The sequence below is a fragment of the Xenopus laevis genome, chromosome 7S (genome assembly GCF_017654675.1).
Source record: "Xenopus laevis strain J_2021 chromosome 7S, Xenopus_laevis_v10.1, whole genome shotgun sequence".
Taxonomy (NCBI): Eukaryota; Metazoa; Chordata; class Amphibia; order Anura; family Pipidae; genus Xenopus; species Xenopus laevis.
In genome coordinates, this window is record NC_054384.1 from 70,522,214 (window position 1) to 70,542,229 (window position 20,016).

A 20,016-nucleotide genomic window follows, 5' to 3' on the forward strand; every position below is an offset into this window, starting at 1 on the left:
CCACTAAGCATAACCGCGATGTGCAGGTACTGAGGAATAATCAGTCTGAGTCGTCCAAGAGTGTGAAACCTGCCCTCTTTTTTTCTATTTAATTTACACTATACAAATGAAAAAACTGTATCTCTGTTCTGTTGGAAGGGACAAAGGATAACTAGTCTCATTCTAGAGGTCAATTACAGCAACATTGGGGTCCTTAATCTATAGCAGGGGGAATTCTACAATTGTATTAACATATTATATGTATGGGACCTGTTATCCAGAATGCTTGGGACCTGGGTTTTTCCAGATAAGTGGTCTTTCCGTTATTTAGGTCTCCACGTATTATACAAAATTCTGGTATAGATTACATATAACCAATAGGATTGTTTTGCTTCAATAAGGATTAATTATATCTTAGTTGGGATAAAGTATAAGGTCCTGTTTTATTATTACAGAGAAAAAGGAAATCATCTTTACTTTATGAATGACCTTCCCATAATTTGGAGCTTTCTAGATAACAAGTTTCTGGATAATGGATCCTATACCAGTAGTAACTTCGTTGAATCACAAAGGGGGCTTGATCTCAAACAAACCAGAAATCTAATGTGTTAGATAAGATACAGTTGTGTTCAGAATAATAGCAGTGAAAAAAAGTGAGCTTTTATTTCCATACACACAAATGCATTGGGAACACTGCACATTCTATTCCAAATCAAAACATGAAGAAAAATGTAAATTTGTGTTATTTCTTTACAGAAAGTGAAGTAAAAGGGAATTCTTAATCTGTTCAAAATAATAGCAGTGTCTGCATTCTTCTTTACACATAATCATTCACTGTATAAACTGAAAATTGTTCCAAGATTTTGCTTTCCTTTGAATCACTGAACTAATATTTCGTTGTATAATCAGTGTTTCTGAGAATTTCTGCACATCTGTGTTACATGGACTTGACCATCTTCTGGCACCTGTTACATTCCACAATTCTTCTGCACTTCTTTGTTTTGCCTCAAACAACTTGTGGGATGACACCAACAATGCTTTCTATTGGTTTAAGAGTTGGGGTTGGGTTGGCCTCTCCATAACGTCAGTCTTGTTGGTCTGGAACCAAGATTTATTTGCCATTTTGGCTATTCTTCTATCCATTTGAATGGTAGTTTTTCATTTGCTTCCAGAATGACCCATTTTAATATTTATAATTTGGAAGAAGCCTAATAAGTACCCTTACTCGCAGGCTGCATCCCGGTTTTATGCGTTCAGCCACAGGGTAGCGCATGAGATAGACGCGCTGCATTCTTTTCAATGTGGCTGAACTCATACGCATGTAAGCACCGAACACAGGTTGCATTTTACCTGCATCTGTATGAGTTCAGCTGCATTGCAAAGAATGCAGCGCATCTACTCATGCGCTACCCTGTGGCTGAACGCATAAAACCGGAACGAAGGGCCCATAATGATTCAATTACACAGAATCGGCAGCATGAATGTCATGACTGTTGGGTCTGTTGCTTTTCTATTACTCTATTACACCTACTTGTAAATTATTTGCCACGTAGAAATATAATTTCTACCAAAAACAGTGACTGATCAGGTTAGTGGTGTCAGACTATTATTCTGAACACAATGTACAGTATAAAGGAAGGCCGGTATTTTATTCTAGGAAGGTAGCAACCATAGTCACCAAACAGTTCCACAACCATAGAAAATGAGAAATTGCAAACTGGAGAGCTGCCCAATAAAAAACTAGGTAACACAGACACCACAATACTAAAAAATGATTGCAAATTGTGTCAGAATATCACTCTCTACATCATCCCAAAAGTGAATTTAAAGGCTAGCAACCCATTTAAGGGCATTTTTTAGGAGAATGTTCAGGTAAATCTGTCCTCCCCTTTTTTTTTTTTTTTTTTGTTGTTCTTTCCTGTCTGTAGGTTCGTTTAGAGCACCAAAGACAATCTTTTTTTTACCATCCTTTGGATCAATTTGCAGTTTTACTTGGACACCGGGTCATGTGAGAATGAACAAACTGAAGGCAGCTGCCTGTTGCCTCTTCACTGTAAATTAGTAAAAGTAATGCAATTTTATCTTTGTTAGGAACAGACAACTGTCCACTTCTAACATACATACTTTCTCTTCCTAGGGTGATGCTGGGGGACCCTTGGCATGTAAACTGCGTATCTTGATAGCGCTATATAAATAAATGATGATGATGGGGTAAAGATGGAGTGTTTTACCAATGAGTGTAATGCCTGAGTTTCAGGGGCTGTTGATGCTTCGGACTTGCAACCTCTTGGAAATAAGGAGATTTTGTGTACTCACCGTTAAATCTCTTTCTCTTCAGTCGCTTGGAGGACACGGACAGTGGGTATAGCTGGCACCACTAGGAGGCAGGACACAATAACAAAATAGAAACTTGATCCCTCACCCTGCTATACCCCTCCTCTGTAGGCAGAGACACTCAGTTCGTACCAAAGGAGAAACAGGAGGTTATTAATCAACAGAAAAACTGATAACTAATTACAAGAAGAACAGATGGTTGAGTCAACCAAATCTGAAGCCAAGAGAAGGCCTCTATCCAGGGAGGGAAGCCCTGTCCCCACCAAGCGACTGAAGAGAGAGAGATTTAACGGTGAGTACACAAAATCTCATTTTCTCCAGGTCTGCTTGGGGGACACAGGGACAGGGGGGACTCACCAAAGCTGTCCCCTGAATCAAGGGCGGGAAGTAGAGGCCTACGTGGAACCAGCCACTGCAGCCTGAAGTACCTTCCTGCCATAGTGGGTGTCAGATGCCGCAAAGGTGCCAAACTGGTAAAATGTGGCAAAAGTATGGATTGAAGTCCACGTTGCAGCCTTGCACAATTGTTCTGCCGAGGCTTGGTTTTGAAAAGCCCAGGAAGCATTCATTCCTCTGGTGGAATGTGCCCTGACTGAGTCTGGGGGAAACTGACCCTGTGATGAATAGGATCTCTGGATGGCCTGTTTTATCCATCAGGATATGGTAGTCTTAGTAGCTGGTGTGCCCCTGAGAGGGCCTGAGGGAAGGATGAACAAGGAGTCCGATTGACGGATGTCTTCGACCCGGTTAAAACTTGAGGGCCCTAACGGTGTCGAGAATGAGCAGTGCCGCTTCCTTCAAAATGGAAAGGGATGGGCAGAAGGTAGGAATCGTAAATTTCCTGGTTGAGGTGGAAACTACCTTGGGAAGAAAAGAGGGAGAAGTATGAAGTACTGCCCTGTCGTTGTGGAAGGTCAACAGAGGAAACCTACAGGAGAGGGCAGAGAGGACGGAGTACTGAATTTTCTGAAACGGCCTCAGGTGGCTTGCGCGTGGTCCATGTAACCAGATGGCAGGCGTTTGCGGCATTTGGTACAAGCTAAATACTTAACCGATGCAGAAGTAGCTGGCCTGGAAAAAAGGTTATCACCTGTACCTCCAGCCATGGTGTACACAAGCTGTTCCTGTAAGAGAGAAATTAAGTTAATAATATATAAAAATGTAGGTTATATATATAAATTGAAAATGCCTCCCCAGGGTACTGCTGAGTGCAAAGCCTTGGAGGAGAGTAGAAGCCTGATAAGGCAGTAATTACAAAGCCTGCTGCCCTGTGGCAATAGCTAAAAAACCCACTGTGTCAGAATTACTGCCCTGTTGTGTACTAAGAAAAAACGGGACGGGCTGTGCTGCAGAGAAGCTGGGGAAGAGCTCTGTCCAGCGTGTGCGCACTTCTATTGTTGGCTATTAAGGATATATGCTTACCTTAAATGAGTCACAGCAGTTCTCAGCCCTGTGTCCCAGGCAGTGTATCCTCACTCTGGACGACAGAGGGAGGGAATCAATGCTGGATGGTCAGTGCAGAGCACAAGAGACCCCGGTGACATCCTGAAGTAATGGATCAGACTACTCAGTGTAGCTGTTCAGCTCCATATAATGTGAAGGAATTGTAATAAAATAAAAAGAAGAGCAAAATAAATACTAAAATATTCCTGAATGCAGGAGATGGTCCTAACCTCCTGAGGACACAACGAAACTGAGTGTCTCTGCCTACAGAGGAGGGGTATAGCAGGAGGAGGAGGGATCAAGTTTCTAGTGTCCTGTCTCCTAGTGATGCCAGCTATACCCCACTGTCCCCGTGTCCCCCAAGCAGACCTGGAGAAAATATAATAATAATAAGGGTATAATGTAAGAGCATATATGGCCACCTATATCTGATGGAGATGCTGCTGCATTCTGGTTTGTGGAGTTAATGCGCCTGCTATACAAGCAACAAACGGGGGGGGGGGTGTCAGGGGCTAGACAGTTTTTATACTTTGGGTGATAAGCCCAGTACAATCAATTGTACTAGAGGCTGAGACATTGGACTAAATAGTAAACTAAGTGCACCATGTGCCTGTGAGGGAAAGTGTTGATTGTGTTGCACAGATTTGACCATCTATAGGTACAATACACAAAGGGAGCCCTATATTTATTGCCTGTTCAAGGAGTAAGCTATAGTACTCCCAACTCATTGGCCCATGACACAAGAACCGACTTGCCTTTATGATTTTGTAGAGAGCGAGTATATCTAGAACAAATGATCTTGAAGAAGCAGAGGAAGACAAATGTATACATACAGTACATGTACTTCAGACTTGATCATATATATTGCAGCAGTACTTTCTTCTTGTCTCCTGTGCAGGTACAGCAGCTTCAGATGAAGGTCTTGTTGCTGTGGGAACTGTGCATTCAGTTCAAACATTTCCAATATACATTATTATTATGGGTTTTTGTGTTATTTCCACTGATATCAGTCTGGCCATTTTGATTTTGCCAACTCTGGAGACAATGTAGCAGTAGACAGCTCTTCTCCAGCCAAGACTCCAGTTCCCAACACCATCCTCCCTGCTTGTCCACAAGCCTGCTGAATGCAGAGCAAGGTATTGTGGACTCTGATAGAGCAGCAGCGTATTTACTTGTACAAACAGGTTTTATTATTTGTGGTTTGAGTTATTTTTATTCAGCAGCTCTCCAGTTTGCAATATCAGTGATCTGGTGCAAATGACTCTAGCAGCCATGCACTGACTTTAATAAGAGGCTGGAGTATGAATAGAAAAGGGCCTGATTAGAAATATTAGTAATTAAAAGTAGCAATAGCTATACATTTTGTAAAAACAAAATTTTCATTAAGAGGCAACTTTGAAAAAACGAAGCGCTCAATATGCCACCCTGCCGGCAATTTTCATTCTGGCCGGCGGGAAGGCAGTCGAGGAGATTTACCAGGCAACTAATCTCCCCAAATCTGACCATGTGTCTCTGCCCTTAAGATGTGAGTCTAATTTTTACCAAGGGACCTCCTTATCCTAAATTGTTACAATTACTTATTTGCTATCTCAAAATTGTTACAAAGTATCTTAGTTGCACCTGGTGGCTGTTCTGGGCTCTCTGCCAAAAGCCAATTAAGTTAGAAACTTTTTTTTTTTCTGGCTATTCAGTGCAGAGAAAGTCTGGACTTTCAGCACAAACGCGGGATTGCCCCACTGAAAACTGGACAGTTGGGAGGTATGGTTATAGTTTAATTGCAGATTGTCAGGATTTATTCATTGGGCGCTCTGGAAGTAATATTATATTTTGCCATGTTACAAGATGGCTACAAACAGGTATTGTGGGAGAGAGAAGCAGCAGTGCATTATGGTCTGATAAGTGGTTTGTGGGGGATTGATGGAAACTGTGGGGAGATCAATGATTTACTGTTTATGGAATAACTACTGAACTGTGGAATATATGAGGTGGGGATTATGGGAAATCATTTTCTAGATTCAGTGCAGATTACAAGGTAACTAGTGGTTTGGGCCTTTTAGAATGACTGATCCATGAATGAGGAATCTCAGTGACGTAACTATAGAGGAAGCAGACCCCGCAGTTGCAGGGGGCCCGGACCAGTCTCCTCTATAGTCACTTCTGTACTTGAAAATGGGCCTTTCTTCTTCCTGCTCGCAAGGCTGAACGCACTCAATCAATCACACCAGTGTGGGGAGGGGGGCAGGCCGATCACAGGGGTACTCAACAATGTTGCATTACGCCACTGAGGAATCAGATTATATTAAATAGAAATGTACAGCCTCATGAGTAAAAACACAATACAGCTCACAATAAGAGAAGATGAACAACCCTTGCATAATTTTAATCTCTATGGTTCCCTGAGGTGCTAAACTCCAACTCCCAGAATCCCCTGCCACAGCACCTGATATACCAGTGGGGATGTACAGACGCTCATAGAATTTATTTCACTGGCATCAGCATATCGCCAGAATCATATTTCATGAACTGGTGGCAACTGTTTTCAGTTCTAGGTTCTGATTGGATGGGTGAACATATTAGCAGTTGTATTTATGTTATTAAATTAGGCCCTTTGTTTGTGTAGCCATAATTCCACATTTTCTTTAGAATTCCAGCATAACATGCAGGGTCGGACTGGAGCATTGGGGGCCAATAGGGTTCCAAACTTTTTCACAATCGTGAACGTCAGCGCGCCAGGCTGCATATGGTTCTCACAGACAATTCTCCCATAGAAAAGGTATTGAAATAAGGCTCCACAGATTTTAACATCAATAAAACAGACATGTTTATTAAGTAAACTAATCACTTAAATAAAAAAAGTGCATAGAAAAAAAAGCAAACATGTTTTTAAAACGACTCTGTTGGGAGTAATTTTACAACTATATACACTTTACATTCAAACAGCCCCCCAACAATTCCTGTTCAGTATGAAACAGTTGTACATTTTTTTCCTTCAGCTCCGTGAAAACGGATACCTTTTTTGTATACGTTTGTTTTTTTGTTTTTGTTTTTTTTAAATAACACTGATAAACTACGACACTTTCCTCTTTTGTTTACTTTAAATATTAAAACAAGAAAACCTGTGGAACTAAATAAAACACAAAAGGGAGTTTGGAAGAGCAGCAGGAAAGAGCATGAAGAGGCTACACTGGGCGGCACTTGGAGAGTGAGCAGATCAAAAAACAAAAGAAATCCAAGTGTTACACCTGTGATGCAGGTTTGAAAGACACAGATATATAGTAAGATATTCAGAACAGAGTCAAAGATCACAAGAACACCAGTTTGTTTTATTTCAACATTAAATGCATGGGCCAGTGCCCCTATAGTTTCGGAAACAGAATATATAGAGAAGAGATGAGACTTTGTACAGAGAATGACTATACAGGAACAAAAGATTTGGAACCTCCAGGGACAGCAAACTGAAGTTCACTGAAGGAAGCACGTGAAATGGATGTAGTTATTGCAGAAGACTCCTGTACTGTGTGTTGGACCTGCAAAAATGGTTACAATTGCCACTGAATGGTTTTATGACAATTATAATGATCTGAATTACTAACTAACAGAACAACTCCCCACAAGGCTGAACAAGTTAACCTGATAGGACTCCAGCTTGTATTAAGAGAAATGACTCTACAGAGAATACTGAAGGAACCATCTGCCCATAGCTCTGTCCTTGCTGCTTTGGATAATTTAGTGCGACTGAATGGAGAAATGAATACAATGTAAGCCATGATGTTTCATTATATTTATACATTGCTCTGTGTAGAATACAAAACAAAAGAGAGCTGCACCCAAGCAGTGCGATGAGCTTTTTAGAATAGGGTGCAACACAATATCGGAGAAGGAATACAGTATTTCTGTAATGGAAAGTCTGAAACTGGTGCTTTCTGCCCTTTATTTGAACGTCACATCAGCTAAACTGTGAGGCTAATTAGTGTAAGTCTGTCCAGCAAGTCTGCCTGTAAGGGAAACCTCTATACACATTACTATGAGGACACTGGTGCGTTCTTGGGCACTGGAATTGTTATGGTTTGTGGGAGCCATTATATTAGTGAGATTATTGAAGCCAAACTGTACTTGCACTTGTATTGGAATACTCTAGAATAAGAGTAGTGTCTTTCCCCAGTTATTGGGACAGGTGTCATCCCATTTTCCAGAAGGCACTTTGTTAGTTTGTGTGACTAGGAGTTATGACTTTATATATAGACACAAAAGAGGCAGTCATGGAAGTTCCATTCATGCAGTAGGAGAGCATGGATCCAGTATGGGTGTGTGGCGCAATGCAAAGTGCACTTCTATGAAATGTGCAAATGGCTGTATATCAGAGGGAATATATTTGGGAAGGGAGCACTACTCACACTTCTCGGATGCTGGTTTTCACGGCGGTGCTATTCTTAGATGCTCAGCCACATCACATAGCAGAATCATAAACGGTTAAAGCACTCTACTGTGCCATTAATCTTTTATTGAGCCAGATTTACCATAAAGATGCAGAACAACATTTCGGGGGTCTGCACCTCCCATAGAGGCTCAATAAAAGATTTATTGCACAACAAGAAATGGTAGAGGCTTTATCCATTCGTGATTGTGCTGTATATCAGAGGGAACTATACTAGATACTGCCTGAAACAAGAGCACGTTGTGTTTCATTTTAACAGCAAATACATTCTATGCTGAAAGCAATACAATGTGGCACTTACTCTAGATGCTAAACAAGAAAACTTTACCAGTCTGTTGAAGAATTACAATGTCAAATATTTATCAAATATCAGATACATATGGGTTCATACAATAAATAATCATCTCCATCTAACAGCTGAGTCTATGGTTTAACTTTGCCTTTAAATGTACATGATACAGACAAAAAAAAAAAAAAGTAGAGCAGCTGTGGAAAAACTATACCCGAGCCTAACTGTGATTAGTGGCTCAGACATATCTGTGTGTGTGTGTCTGTGTGTGAGATAGAGATATATATATATATATATATATACTGTACTTTTGTCTCTATAACTTCTCCACACACAAACTGCCACTACAAAGTCCAAGGGACAGTTTTCTGTGAAGTTTAGCATGTAAAGGCAGCCGCGTATGATTTATTTGGGTAACTATCACCAAAATGGTAACATCTATATATCTGGGAGATAGTCACAATAAACACACTGCTATTTAACCATGAGACTTCTATTGTGGTGGCTTGTCTGGGGAAAAGCAACAGATACAAGACTACAAGTAGCAGAGGTGTTCATATGCATTACTGCCAAAAGATCCAAAACAATTGACAGTAAATACAACCTAAGTAAGATTGCAGCTACCTGCAAAAATGAATAAACGGGCAGATTGAAAAACCCTTACAGTGGCGGTAAGTGATATCAGAATTTCCACATATTCTATAAAGTCAGTTTTATAGTAAAGCTCAGAACTGCCTAATTGAATCCCTGACATTTAGCCAAACAAGCCCCAAGAAGATTTAACCCCGATTCCTCGTAATCATAGACCTTATGATCCTTAAGTACGACGGGTCTAGTCCACTGGTCAAAAATCTTGTGCCGTACATACACGCTGCTTGTATATTCTCATGGAATGGAACATTTGGCACAACATGATACAAGTGATGTAAGTCAAAAAAATTACATTTTGTCTAAAGAAAGTCATTTTAAGCAACTTTCCAACGCATGCACATATATATTTGTAACACTTTTTAAATGTTGTAAAACAGGCAAAATTTTATTTGATTTACTATCCTATTTAACTTCAGTGGAATACAAACATGTGCCAGATTTTTGCACGTGTGTTGAATGATAATGACGCTAGCTCAGATCTATGCTGGTGTTTATTAATAAATTAAACATTTGCTAGTAAAACTAAGGCATGGTGTTCCACATTATAGACAGAACCCCTTATCTGTAAAATCTTGGGTCCAGGCAACAGATCCGATACCTGCATATTAAGAACTTTGGGAAGAGACTAGTGTATTACAGAGACAAAGTGTAGTCTGTTAAATGAACTAGTGCCCCTGTTTAATGAGGTGTAGTGTTTACTGGAGATGACAATCAGAAATCAAATAGATACTTGTACATGTTAGAGAGCCTTTCCTTTGGTATTAAATTATCAGAAGTTTCATTCTATAAGACAAGCTTGGCTTAAATATGTAAAGAAAATAACTATGGAGGGACAGTAGTCACCTTGTTTCAGTCATTATTTGGATAATGTGTTTTCTTATTGTTTTAATCAAAACAACTTTGCTTATTTGTATTAAACACTGTTCCTGGAGAAATTCCCTCCTGACCACTGACATCAGTAGTGTTACTGGGCAGAGAGGGATTTACTCAAACGTTTCCAGTTCATGCCATTCTGCATAGGGGATTCCTTTATTAGGCCCAGAATAAACACTTTCTCTCCCTACTCGCAGCAATGAGAGAGGTTTGCTGGATACAAATCAAGCTATAAACTCTGCGTAAAAATGAAATGCTAAGAATAGATTCATGGCACAGTGTCTATACCGCATAATTATAAAATTCATCAGTTCTGCAAATGCCCAATGTAAAACAAAGGGTTACAAGAAGAGGAATGAGAGGCAGACAAAGACACCATTACTAACCAAAATATTTCCTCTGCAGCAGCCTGTGATAAAATAAGATTTTACAGATTAAAGAAAAAATCTGTTACCCTTTCAAAAATAAACCATAAGAACCCAAATTCTTTTTAGTCCTTGCCCTCCCCATTTTAAGTGCTTCCTTTACTCATAAGTGCTTCCAATAGAAAAATAGAGTCTATACATTTTGTAAAAAAACGTTTCCTAAATACTACTACAAAAAAACAACAACAACACACAGAACATGTAAACGGAACATGGGAGGTGAAGAAAATCTCACGAGTGGGCTTGTGTTGGAGGAATTGAAAACTGTTCTCCTTGGTCAAATACACCAGGGAGGGATTGGATAATGTAAGATATTAGGGGTCTGCACTGTAGGGAGCAATGAAGCACTGTGTAGTTCCCCCACTACAGTAAACTTTCAGGGGAGAAATTTGGTATTTCCAACTGTCTCTTACAAACAAAGGTTTCCTGCTCCAGACATTTTTCATCCATAATTTCTCTTACTTTCCACTTCAATTCCTGTTCTGTATATTCTAACAGAGATTTGAAATGTTCTTGGATGAAATTTCAAGGAATGAACACTATGCATGCCTTAGGTTGTTTTCAGACTTTGAGAATAGAGAGTAAGCCTCTTAATTATTCATGGGTTTTTTTTGTGAGGACGAAGGGTCTGGAATTCAGTTCATCCCATGTACTGGAATTCCATGCAAGCCAACTTGACATAATATAGGCATCTAATGTAAAGGTAGCCCACCCCCTTAAGTGCCTTATTCATATTAACTGCAAGAAAATGTGAATATTTCTGGATGCCCCCAGCATGCTCATATAATTAACCTGCAATAAAAACAAGAGACACAAGTCCCTGAATATTTCTAAAACTACCGTGTTGGTCAGTGCATATACTGTCGCTGCCTGCTAAGCACAGGAGGAGCTTACCTTAGTGGAGGGGAAGAGGTATATAAAGGGACCCTGGAGTGAATGGTCACTGGCCATAAAGCAAGTAAAACTGTTTCCTCTGCATTGACGTCTTGCAGTTCATATTGAGATCAACCTTTTCTCCAGGACCAGAACCATGCTGTCAGCACATGACTGTAGGAGAAAGGTGTCCTGCTTGCAACCCACAATGACTTGGTTGCAAACAAATCATACCAAGGACCTGCAACATTTCAGAAGCCCACTGTGTACAGACACCTAAAACCATAGATGTCTCAGCCCTATATCCATTATCTCCTGTTGTTTCTAAAACATGTGGGGGTAGGACCATGAGACAGAACATAAAAAGGCTTGAGTCGAAACCCCCACATCGGTATTATGAGCACATTTCCCCAGGTCATATTCACAGCTATGAGTCCCAGCAGTGCCATGCAATGTAAGGTACATACAAAAATAGATTAAAATAGAAAATAAACTATCAAATATTCTTCACTGCCAAATGACAGCAAAATGATGTACAGGGATACTCTGCATAATTATACAGCACAGCATGCTCCCTTTGAGTGTATAAATATACTCAGCATCACTATACAGCACTGCGTGTTATTTAGAAGTAGACAATCGGCGTTTCATTCCTGGCCACTGCAGCAGTGAAGGTTACCGTGATGGTACTCACTGCTTATCTGAAACAAAAAAAAAGTGAGCCAGATCTGTGTAAGAAACAGAGCAAATGCCTACTTTCTAATTTGGGTGATGGAAGAGCTGTAGTTAGTTCAGAAACTTGCGACATTTCTTGGTCCCACAGTTACAGGCCAACTTGTTGTTTGCGTCCTCAATGGGAAACTTATAGTCATAAGTAAGCTCCTCCCCTCTGTAAATTTTTCGCATGGCAAAGATGACAATGTGCTTCTGACCATCGATAGGGATGACTCTAGAGTAGCAGTTGGGCTCACAAGAGTGGTTGATAAAGCGAGCAGCATTTCCATGCATCGTGGCATCGACCACCTCAGAATCATCGATACGGAACATGTAGCAACCAATGCCCTGAAAAAGAGAACAAGAACGTTAATCTCACGAGAATAATGTAATAACAATATGGCTAGATCCTAACAATATAAATCTCCTAGGAGAATTTAGACAATACAAGGCAGTACCCTTAATTGTATTAATTTGTCAGGGTTTCTAGTTAACCCACTTGTTTAGGGAAATACCAATTGCATCAATTAGGAAATCCTGGTGTAACGGACTGTGCCACTTTTTATTTGCACATAAATCCTAGAGTGAAAGAGCTGAGAAAACAAATAATCTGCCCTGCAACCTATAGAAAGATCATTATTGAAAACATGTATGACGACCTTAAGAGAGGCCTTACCAAAGACTCTTAAATAGGCAAAATTATATTTCCAACCCTTGATTAATCCCCTTTTTTTTATTCAAGACACCACTTGATTTACAAAAATCCCCAGATCCTTCCCAATTCAGGATACCCAGAACATTTTATAATTTAGTTTATATTATTTCTATCTTTCTTGAAATGTTACACTTTTTAACAATGAACTTCATTTTCCAGTTTTTCAAATGGGTGAACTCTATCTGCAAAGTGGCAGAATCCTGCATGCAACATCTTTTTGCACAATTTATTTTTCAAATTGTGGTGAGCTACAATTTTACCTTTTTTTATACAAAGCCTAATGCATTACATTAGGTTGGGATTCTGCACCCCATTCTTGGCCCCAACTAACCTTTCCATCATAATATTTCTCTCTTTTGTCAGTCAAGATTGAGCGAATTACATTTCCAGAGTATTCAATCACCATCTCTCCGGCATCAATGTTTCTTTTGCAGAATAGCCCACGACCATGTATTGGAGATCTGGGAACAAACAGCTTAGTTAAAATGGAAATGTTTGTGCCTATACGTATTAAAATATATTTTATGCAAGAAGTGTTCTTAAGATGTAGATTAAATGCATACTAATTAAAAAAAATCCACAAGGGAATAGTTCGGAGACCAGTAATACCACAAAGTGATTTATTTTTAACCAGAGCACAAAGAAATATAAGTTAATTGTGCAGAAAGATTATCTGGTCCTTGCAAGTTAGATAATTAGATTACCAGAGCTCAAACATGGAGTAGCTTCAATCTTGCAGTTTGCCCTGATTAGTTAAAAAAAAAATAACAAAAACCATAGATTATTTCTTTATTAAACCAACAGGCAAAAAGTATGTTCCGAAAAAGCCCTATTCACTCCACTCTTGTTGAGATTGGGGTGCACTGTCCCTTTAACCACTATAGAGAACTTAACTGTTATTTACTTTATAAACATGTACCCTATTCATCTTGTATGGCTGCCCATGGCCACACAGCAGTTTATTTATAGAAACTATATTCAAGTTAATAAAAAAACAGTTTGTACCAGTCTGAAACACAGCTTGCACCATTGAAGGGTATGGGCCCCTGGCACACAGAGGGTTTCTTCTATACTAGTGTTCTTTAGGGGGTGGAGAATAAACAGACTGCTGCTGTGAAGCCTGTCACTTGTTCACATGGAATATGCCAGACGCTGGCAGTGAAGAGCAGATTTTGGACAGAAAACGCATATTTGATTATTATGCAAAAGCCAATTCTAAACAATACAATATGCATTAATTAAAAATTGTGATGGTTTGAAAATTGAACACACTACCTGTTTGGCTGTTTATAATAACTACTGGCTGTGACTCGTGTAATAGAAGCCAGATGATTACAGACCCGATACTCAGCAGATTATTCTCACCTGTAAACCCCCACAGCCTCTTTTGAGGTCTTTTTAAGATGGCGGAATCTCATGGGCATTGGCAGGTCCATGCTGGTGGCTCTCCTAAAGCAAAAAAAAATGGTATTAGGTTAAAAATTGAAAAACTATTTGCCCCCTTCCTGATTTCTTATTCTTTTGCATGTTTGTCACACAAAATGTTTCTGATCATCAAACACATTTAACTATTAGTCAAAGATAACACAAGTAAACACAAAATGCAGTTTTTAAATGAGGGTTTTTATTATTTAGGGAGAAAAGAAATCCAAACCTGTGTGAAAAAGTAATTGCCCCCTGAACCTAATAACTGGTTGGGCCATCCTTAGCAGCAATAACTGCAATCAAGCGTTTGCGATAACTTGCAATGAGTCTTTTACAGCGCTCTGGAGGAATTTTGGCCCACTCATCTTTGCAGAATTGTTGTAATTCAGCTTTATTTGAGGGTTTTCTAGCATGAACCGCCTTTTTAAGGTCATGCCACAACATCTCAATAGGATTCAGGTCAGGACTTTGACTAGGCCACTCCAAAGTCTTCATTTTGTTTTTCTTCAGCCATTCAGAGGTGGATTTGCTGGTGTGTTTTGGGTCATTGTCCTGCTGGAGCACCCAAGATCGCTTCAGCTTGAGTTAACGAACAGATGGCCGGACATTCTCCTTCAGGATTTTTTGGTAGACAGTAGAATTCATGGTTCCATCTATCACAGCAAGTCTTCCAGGTCCTGAAGCAGCAAAACAACCCCAAAACAACCCCAGACCATCACACTACCACCACCATATTTTACTGTTGGTATGATGTTCTTTTTCTGAAATGCTGCGTTAGTTTTACGCCAGATGTAACGGGACGCGCACCTTCCAAAAAGTTCAACTTTTGTCTCGTCGGTCCACAAGGTATTTTCCCAAAAGTCTTGGCAATCATTGAGATGTTTTTTAGCAAAATTGAGACGAGCCTTAATGTTCTTTTTGCTTAAAAGTGGTTTGCGCCTTGGAAATCTGCCATGCAGGCCGTTTTGCCCAGTCTCTTTCTTATGGTGGAGTCGTGAACACTGACCTTAATTGAGGCAAGTGAGGCCTGCAGTTCTTTAGATGTTGTCCTGGGGTCTTTTGTGGCCTCTCGGATGAGTTGTCTCTGCGCTCTTGGGGTAATTTTGGTCGGCCGGCCACTCCTGGGAAGGTTCACCACTGTTCCATGTTTTTGCCATTTGTGGATAATGGCTCTCACTGTGGTTCGCTGGAGTCCCAAAGAAATGGCTTTATAACCTTTACCAGACTGATAGATCTCAATTACTTTTGTTCTCATTTGTTCCTGAATTTCTTTGGATGTTGGCATGATGTCTAGCTTTTGAGGTGCTTTTGGTCTACTTCTCTGTGTCAGGTAGCTCCTATTTAAGTGATTTCTTGATTGGCAGTAATCAGGCCTGGGGGTGAGTACAGAAATTGAACTCAGGTGTGATAAACCACAGTTAAGTTATTTTTTAACAAGGGGGGCAATCACTTTTCCACACAGGCCCATGTAGATTTGGAGTTTTTTTTTCTCCCTTAATAACGTAAACCTTCATTTAAAAACTGCATTTTGTGTTCAATTATGTTATCTTTGACTAATAGTTAACGGTTTTTGATGAGCAGAAACATTTAAGTGTGACAAACATGCAAAAGAATAAGAAATCAGGAAGGGGGCAAATAGTTTTTCACACCACTATATACACACACACACACACACACACACACACACAATCATGGCAGAAAATATTAGTATTCCATATACAAAAAAGGTTGTGGGTGCACTCTTAAGGCTAAGTTAAATTGTGTTTAAGTATAATGGAAGCACTACTGATTTGGCCAGTTAATCAATGCACATTACTTGGTAAACAAGTTAGGGACCACCGTGTGGGGTTTACCTTGATGTGGTATGGTGGCTTATCAACTTTATGATCATAACTTTGTAAACACATGCACTTGCATATATACTGAATTACTTAGACAGGGGACCAAGGAATGGCCAAATCCATAGCACTTCCATTATACTTAAACATATTTTAACTTAAGGAGTGCACCCACAACCCCCCCCCCCTTTGTATTAGAAAATATAAGTACCTTGGCTTTTCTCTAATAACTCACAAATTACAGTTAAAATGGAAATGTATTTTAGTTTCTGATCTTTCTGTACTAGCATACAGGTTCTGCAGTATTTAAAGGACCAGTGTACCCTTTTGATCAATACGACTTCAGTCATTTTGACTTGTGTACTAAAAAAGGGGTTTTACTAACTTTCTTTATTAAATTGTTTCGTAAAAATACAGTACACGCAAGGATAAAATTATTCGTAGAAAGAAGGAAGAAAGAGAGAACCTTGCTTCGTGACTGCAAAATGCCTTCAACGATTAGAACCAACCCTCACCTCTATATACCATATATTTATTCTTTCAGCGGCCAACTTTTTCATTCACCATTCAGTTAGTGAGGATATATAAATTTCTCAACTTATACCAAAGACGTAAAGTGCATTACTTGAATAAATACGACTAAAAGTATTAATTGTCGCTACACCAACTCTGTGTATATTTTAGCAATTGTTAATTCTAATAAACGCTAATATTGGTTAATTTAACAATTCCTAGTATTTAATATTAGAAATAAAATTATAATTCATTAATATACTTTATAAAGTGCCTGTGCTCCAATAATTGATAAAGAACCTCTTACGTCATTTGTATCGCAATACTTGAGGTAATAATATAAAAAAGTGACTGGTGCTATTGATAAAAAAGTTGATTGAGTAGACTTAAAACAGTACTACTCAGTTGCAAATTAACCCAACCGCTCCTTGAGGATAAGAGAGGAATTATGAAAAAAGATAGTTGGTGGAGTTGCTCCCAAGATTACTAGTTATGTTTTTTCTAAGTCCCTAGGAGCACCACAAAGTAGGAGAAGGCAGAAACTGAAAGGGCTGCGATCTCGTTAGTTAATCTTTGCTGTCTAGAAAGAGAGGCTATTTAACCCTAAAAAACCGCAGACCATTCAGTTCGTGGAGGGAAAACAGATTTAAGAAACAGTTAGGAAAGAGTTCCTATTCGTTTAAAAAGTGCAATTTTTGTTCACCAATGTGAAGTAATTAAAAAAGATCAAGAGTCAAATCTTGCCCTGACGCGCGTTTCGCCACAGCTTTCTCAAAAGGCAAGCACTTTTTAAACGAATAGGAACTCTTTCCTAACTGTTTCTTAAATCTGTTTTCCCTCCACGAACTGAATGGTCTGCGGTTTTTTAGGGTTAAATATCCTCTCTTTCTAGACAGCAAAGATTAACTAACGAGACCGCAGCCCTTTCAGTTTCTGCCTTCTCCTACTTTGTGGTGCTCCTAGGGACTTAGAAAAAACATAACTAGTAATCTTGGGAGCAACTCCACCAACTATCTTTTTTCATAATTCCTCTCTTATCCTCAAGGAGCGGTTGGGTTAATTTGCAACTGAGTAGTACTGTTTTAAATCTATTCAATCAACTTTTTTATCAATAGCACCAGTCACTTTTTTATATTATTACCTCAAGTATTGCGATACAAATGACGTAAGAGGTTCTTTATCAATTATTGGAGCACAGGCACTTTATAAAGTATATTAATGAATTATAATTTTATTTCTAATATTAAATACTAGGAATTGTTAAATTAACCAATATTAGCGTTTATTAGAATTAACAATTGCTAAAATATACACAGAGTTGGTGTAGCGACAATTAATACTTTTAGTCGTATTTATTCAAGTAATGCACTTTACGTCTTTGGTATAAGTTGAGAAATTTATATATCCTCACTAACTGAATGGTGAATGAAAAAGTTGGCCGCTGAAAGAATAAATATATGGTATATAGAGGTGAGGGTTGGTTCTAATCGTTGAAGGCATTTTGCAGTCACGAAGCAAGGTTCTCTCTTTCTTCCTTCTTTCATTTTGACTTGTGCTGAACATAGCTTGTGTCTCATAAAGACAGAACTTTGAAGCTATATTGAGAAATAACTTTTCAATTCAAGCTAGTTAAATAAATTAAACAAAAATCACCTGCTTAAAATAAAAGAATTTCTTACAACTTCTACAAGGTGCCCCTAATTTTGTCCAGTTCATTTTACAATCTCTGTGTGGAGTAAGCTAAGATTTAACAATGCATTTCAGTTTTTTCTGTGTTGTTCTACTGCAAACAATATATATACCATGTATTTAAGGCATTCCCATAGTGCATGTCTGGACTTTGAGAAAGGCCTCGGATGAGGACGAAACGTTAGCCTTCCATGTGAATAAAAAGCTTTTATTTTATTTAAGTCCTCAAAGTGCGGACCTTACTTGTGCGATATAGATTCTAATTTTGGACACCGCACCCAGGCAAATTCGAACCTTGTATCGAGAGTGCCGACTCCCCTTTGGCATTGCTGTGCTAATCGTGTGATAAAACGGGGGCATTATTTAAAAATAAGTGCAAAGTTGCAAATATTTTTAGCCACAAGTGTATATACCTACATATAAAGAGAGTGACGTGGTTAGAAGTCACGAAGAAATGAAAAAAGGGTTAAAGTGGCAAAGAAACTAAATATGAATCAAATAGTTAGCACCTATGTCACAAATAGCATTTGTGTACTGTATGTTTCATTTGGACTGCAAAAACACAAAACATAAAATGAAACATAATGATGCAGAAAATATACCGAGCAGACTTAAGCTGTACTTCCTCTTCTTCTTCATCATTTGGTTTGTAATCTGGTGGCTGGCGATGCTTGGATGCTAAGAAGTTAAACATGTCAAAAGTGGATTTCCTGAGAACAAACAAAAATATTTCTTAAAGAGACGTAGTATCCTGGAAGTAGACTTTATCTTCTGTTTATTAGCAATGCCCTCCCACAAAGCATGATACAATTTAGCATTTAACCACATTCTCTCAAATACTCACTGGAGTCATTGCGGATGCTTAGACCACAATGCCAATGTAATAGTTTAACACAATTTGATTTTATAAAGGAGTAGCATATACAATTGCCATTTTTAATCGCTGTTGTAATTTTATGCAGATTTCCATGCAGTAGGTTTGACAATGGTATTAGATATCATCTTGGAGGAGTTTGTAAAATTCATGCTTATGTAAATGTATTCCAGCCTCCCACCAAGAAACCAGGGGCAGAATGAGTATAAATATAAGGCCTTTGTTCAGGTAACAATGAATGAAAGTTTGCAATTTGGCCCTACCCATGTCTGAAGCCCACATTGACACTAGGATATATATGATGTGTAAATGTGTACTATTTACATACATTTGTGAAGTGTTGTGTGTCTTGTGTCAGTTGCGCTAGTGTACAGGGTCTAGACACAGATGTTCTATAACTTTCCATGTCCCCAATGCTGGCAGTCATTCTACCCCTCCCTCCTGTAACATGTTGAAGTGATGTATTTAGAGAACTTTAACTACCCAGCTGGGCTCATGTTCAATCAGAAGAAAAAGGCAAATAATTTAAAAACTATTAAAAATAAACAATGAAGACCAACTGAAAAGTTGTTTAGAATTGGCCATTCTACAACATACTAAAAATTAACTGAAAGGTGAACCACCCCTTTAAACCTTTTTAAACATTTTGGTATATTACTTCAGTGTGAAATGACATGAACCCGGTAACCCAATATCCCTACTTTTGTTAATTAATTTAGCAATAAAAAACACACACTTTAATTGTACTATAACCTTTATGCAAATTGTAACAGATAATACACAATTTTAAGTGGTACTTTTGTGGGCTCATGTTCTACTTTCTACTTTCTTTTGTACAACAGTGCAAACTCAGCTGGTAATTATTTTAATTATCTGTCAGGAAGAGTTTCATACACTGGCCACCAACCAGCATTACTGTCCAGTGACAGAAACAACCATTAAAGAT

General features: G+C 38.8%; 1 protein-coding gene across 4 annotated transcripts in view; it reads right to left on the reverse strand.

Moving 5' to 3' along the window:
• Positions 1-6,552: 6,552 nt before the first annotated feature.
• Positions 6,553-20,016, reverse strand: part of kmt2a.S (lysine methyltransferase 2A S homeolog) — a 103,018-nt gene continuing 89,554 nt past the window's right edge. For all 4 annotated transcript variants that reach the window (XM_041571362.1, XM_041571363.1, XM_041571361.1 and 1 more), the window contains 4 exons: positions 18,799-18,906; positions 14,097-14,180; positions 13,063-13,192; positions 6,553-12,364 (listed from right to left, as the gene is read on the reverse strand). In XM_041571362.1, coding sequence (XP_041427296.1) covers positions 12,089-12,364; positions 13,063-13,192; positions 14,097-14,180; positions 18,799-18,906 — 598 coding nt within the window. In that variant the 3' untranslated portion in view covers positions 6,553-12,088. The remainder of the gene's footprint in view (positions 12,365-13,062; positions 13,193-14,096; positions 14,181-18,798; positions 18,907-20,016) is intronic.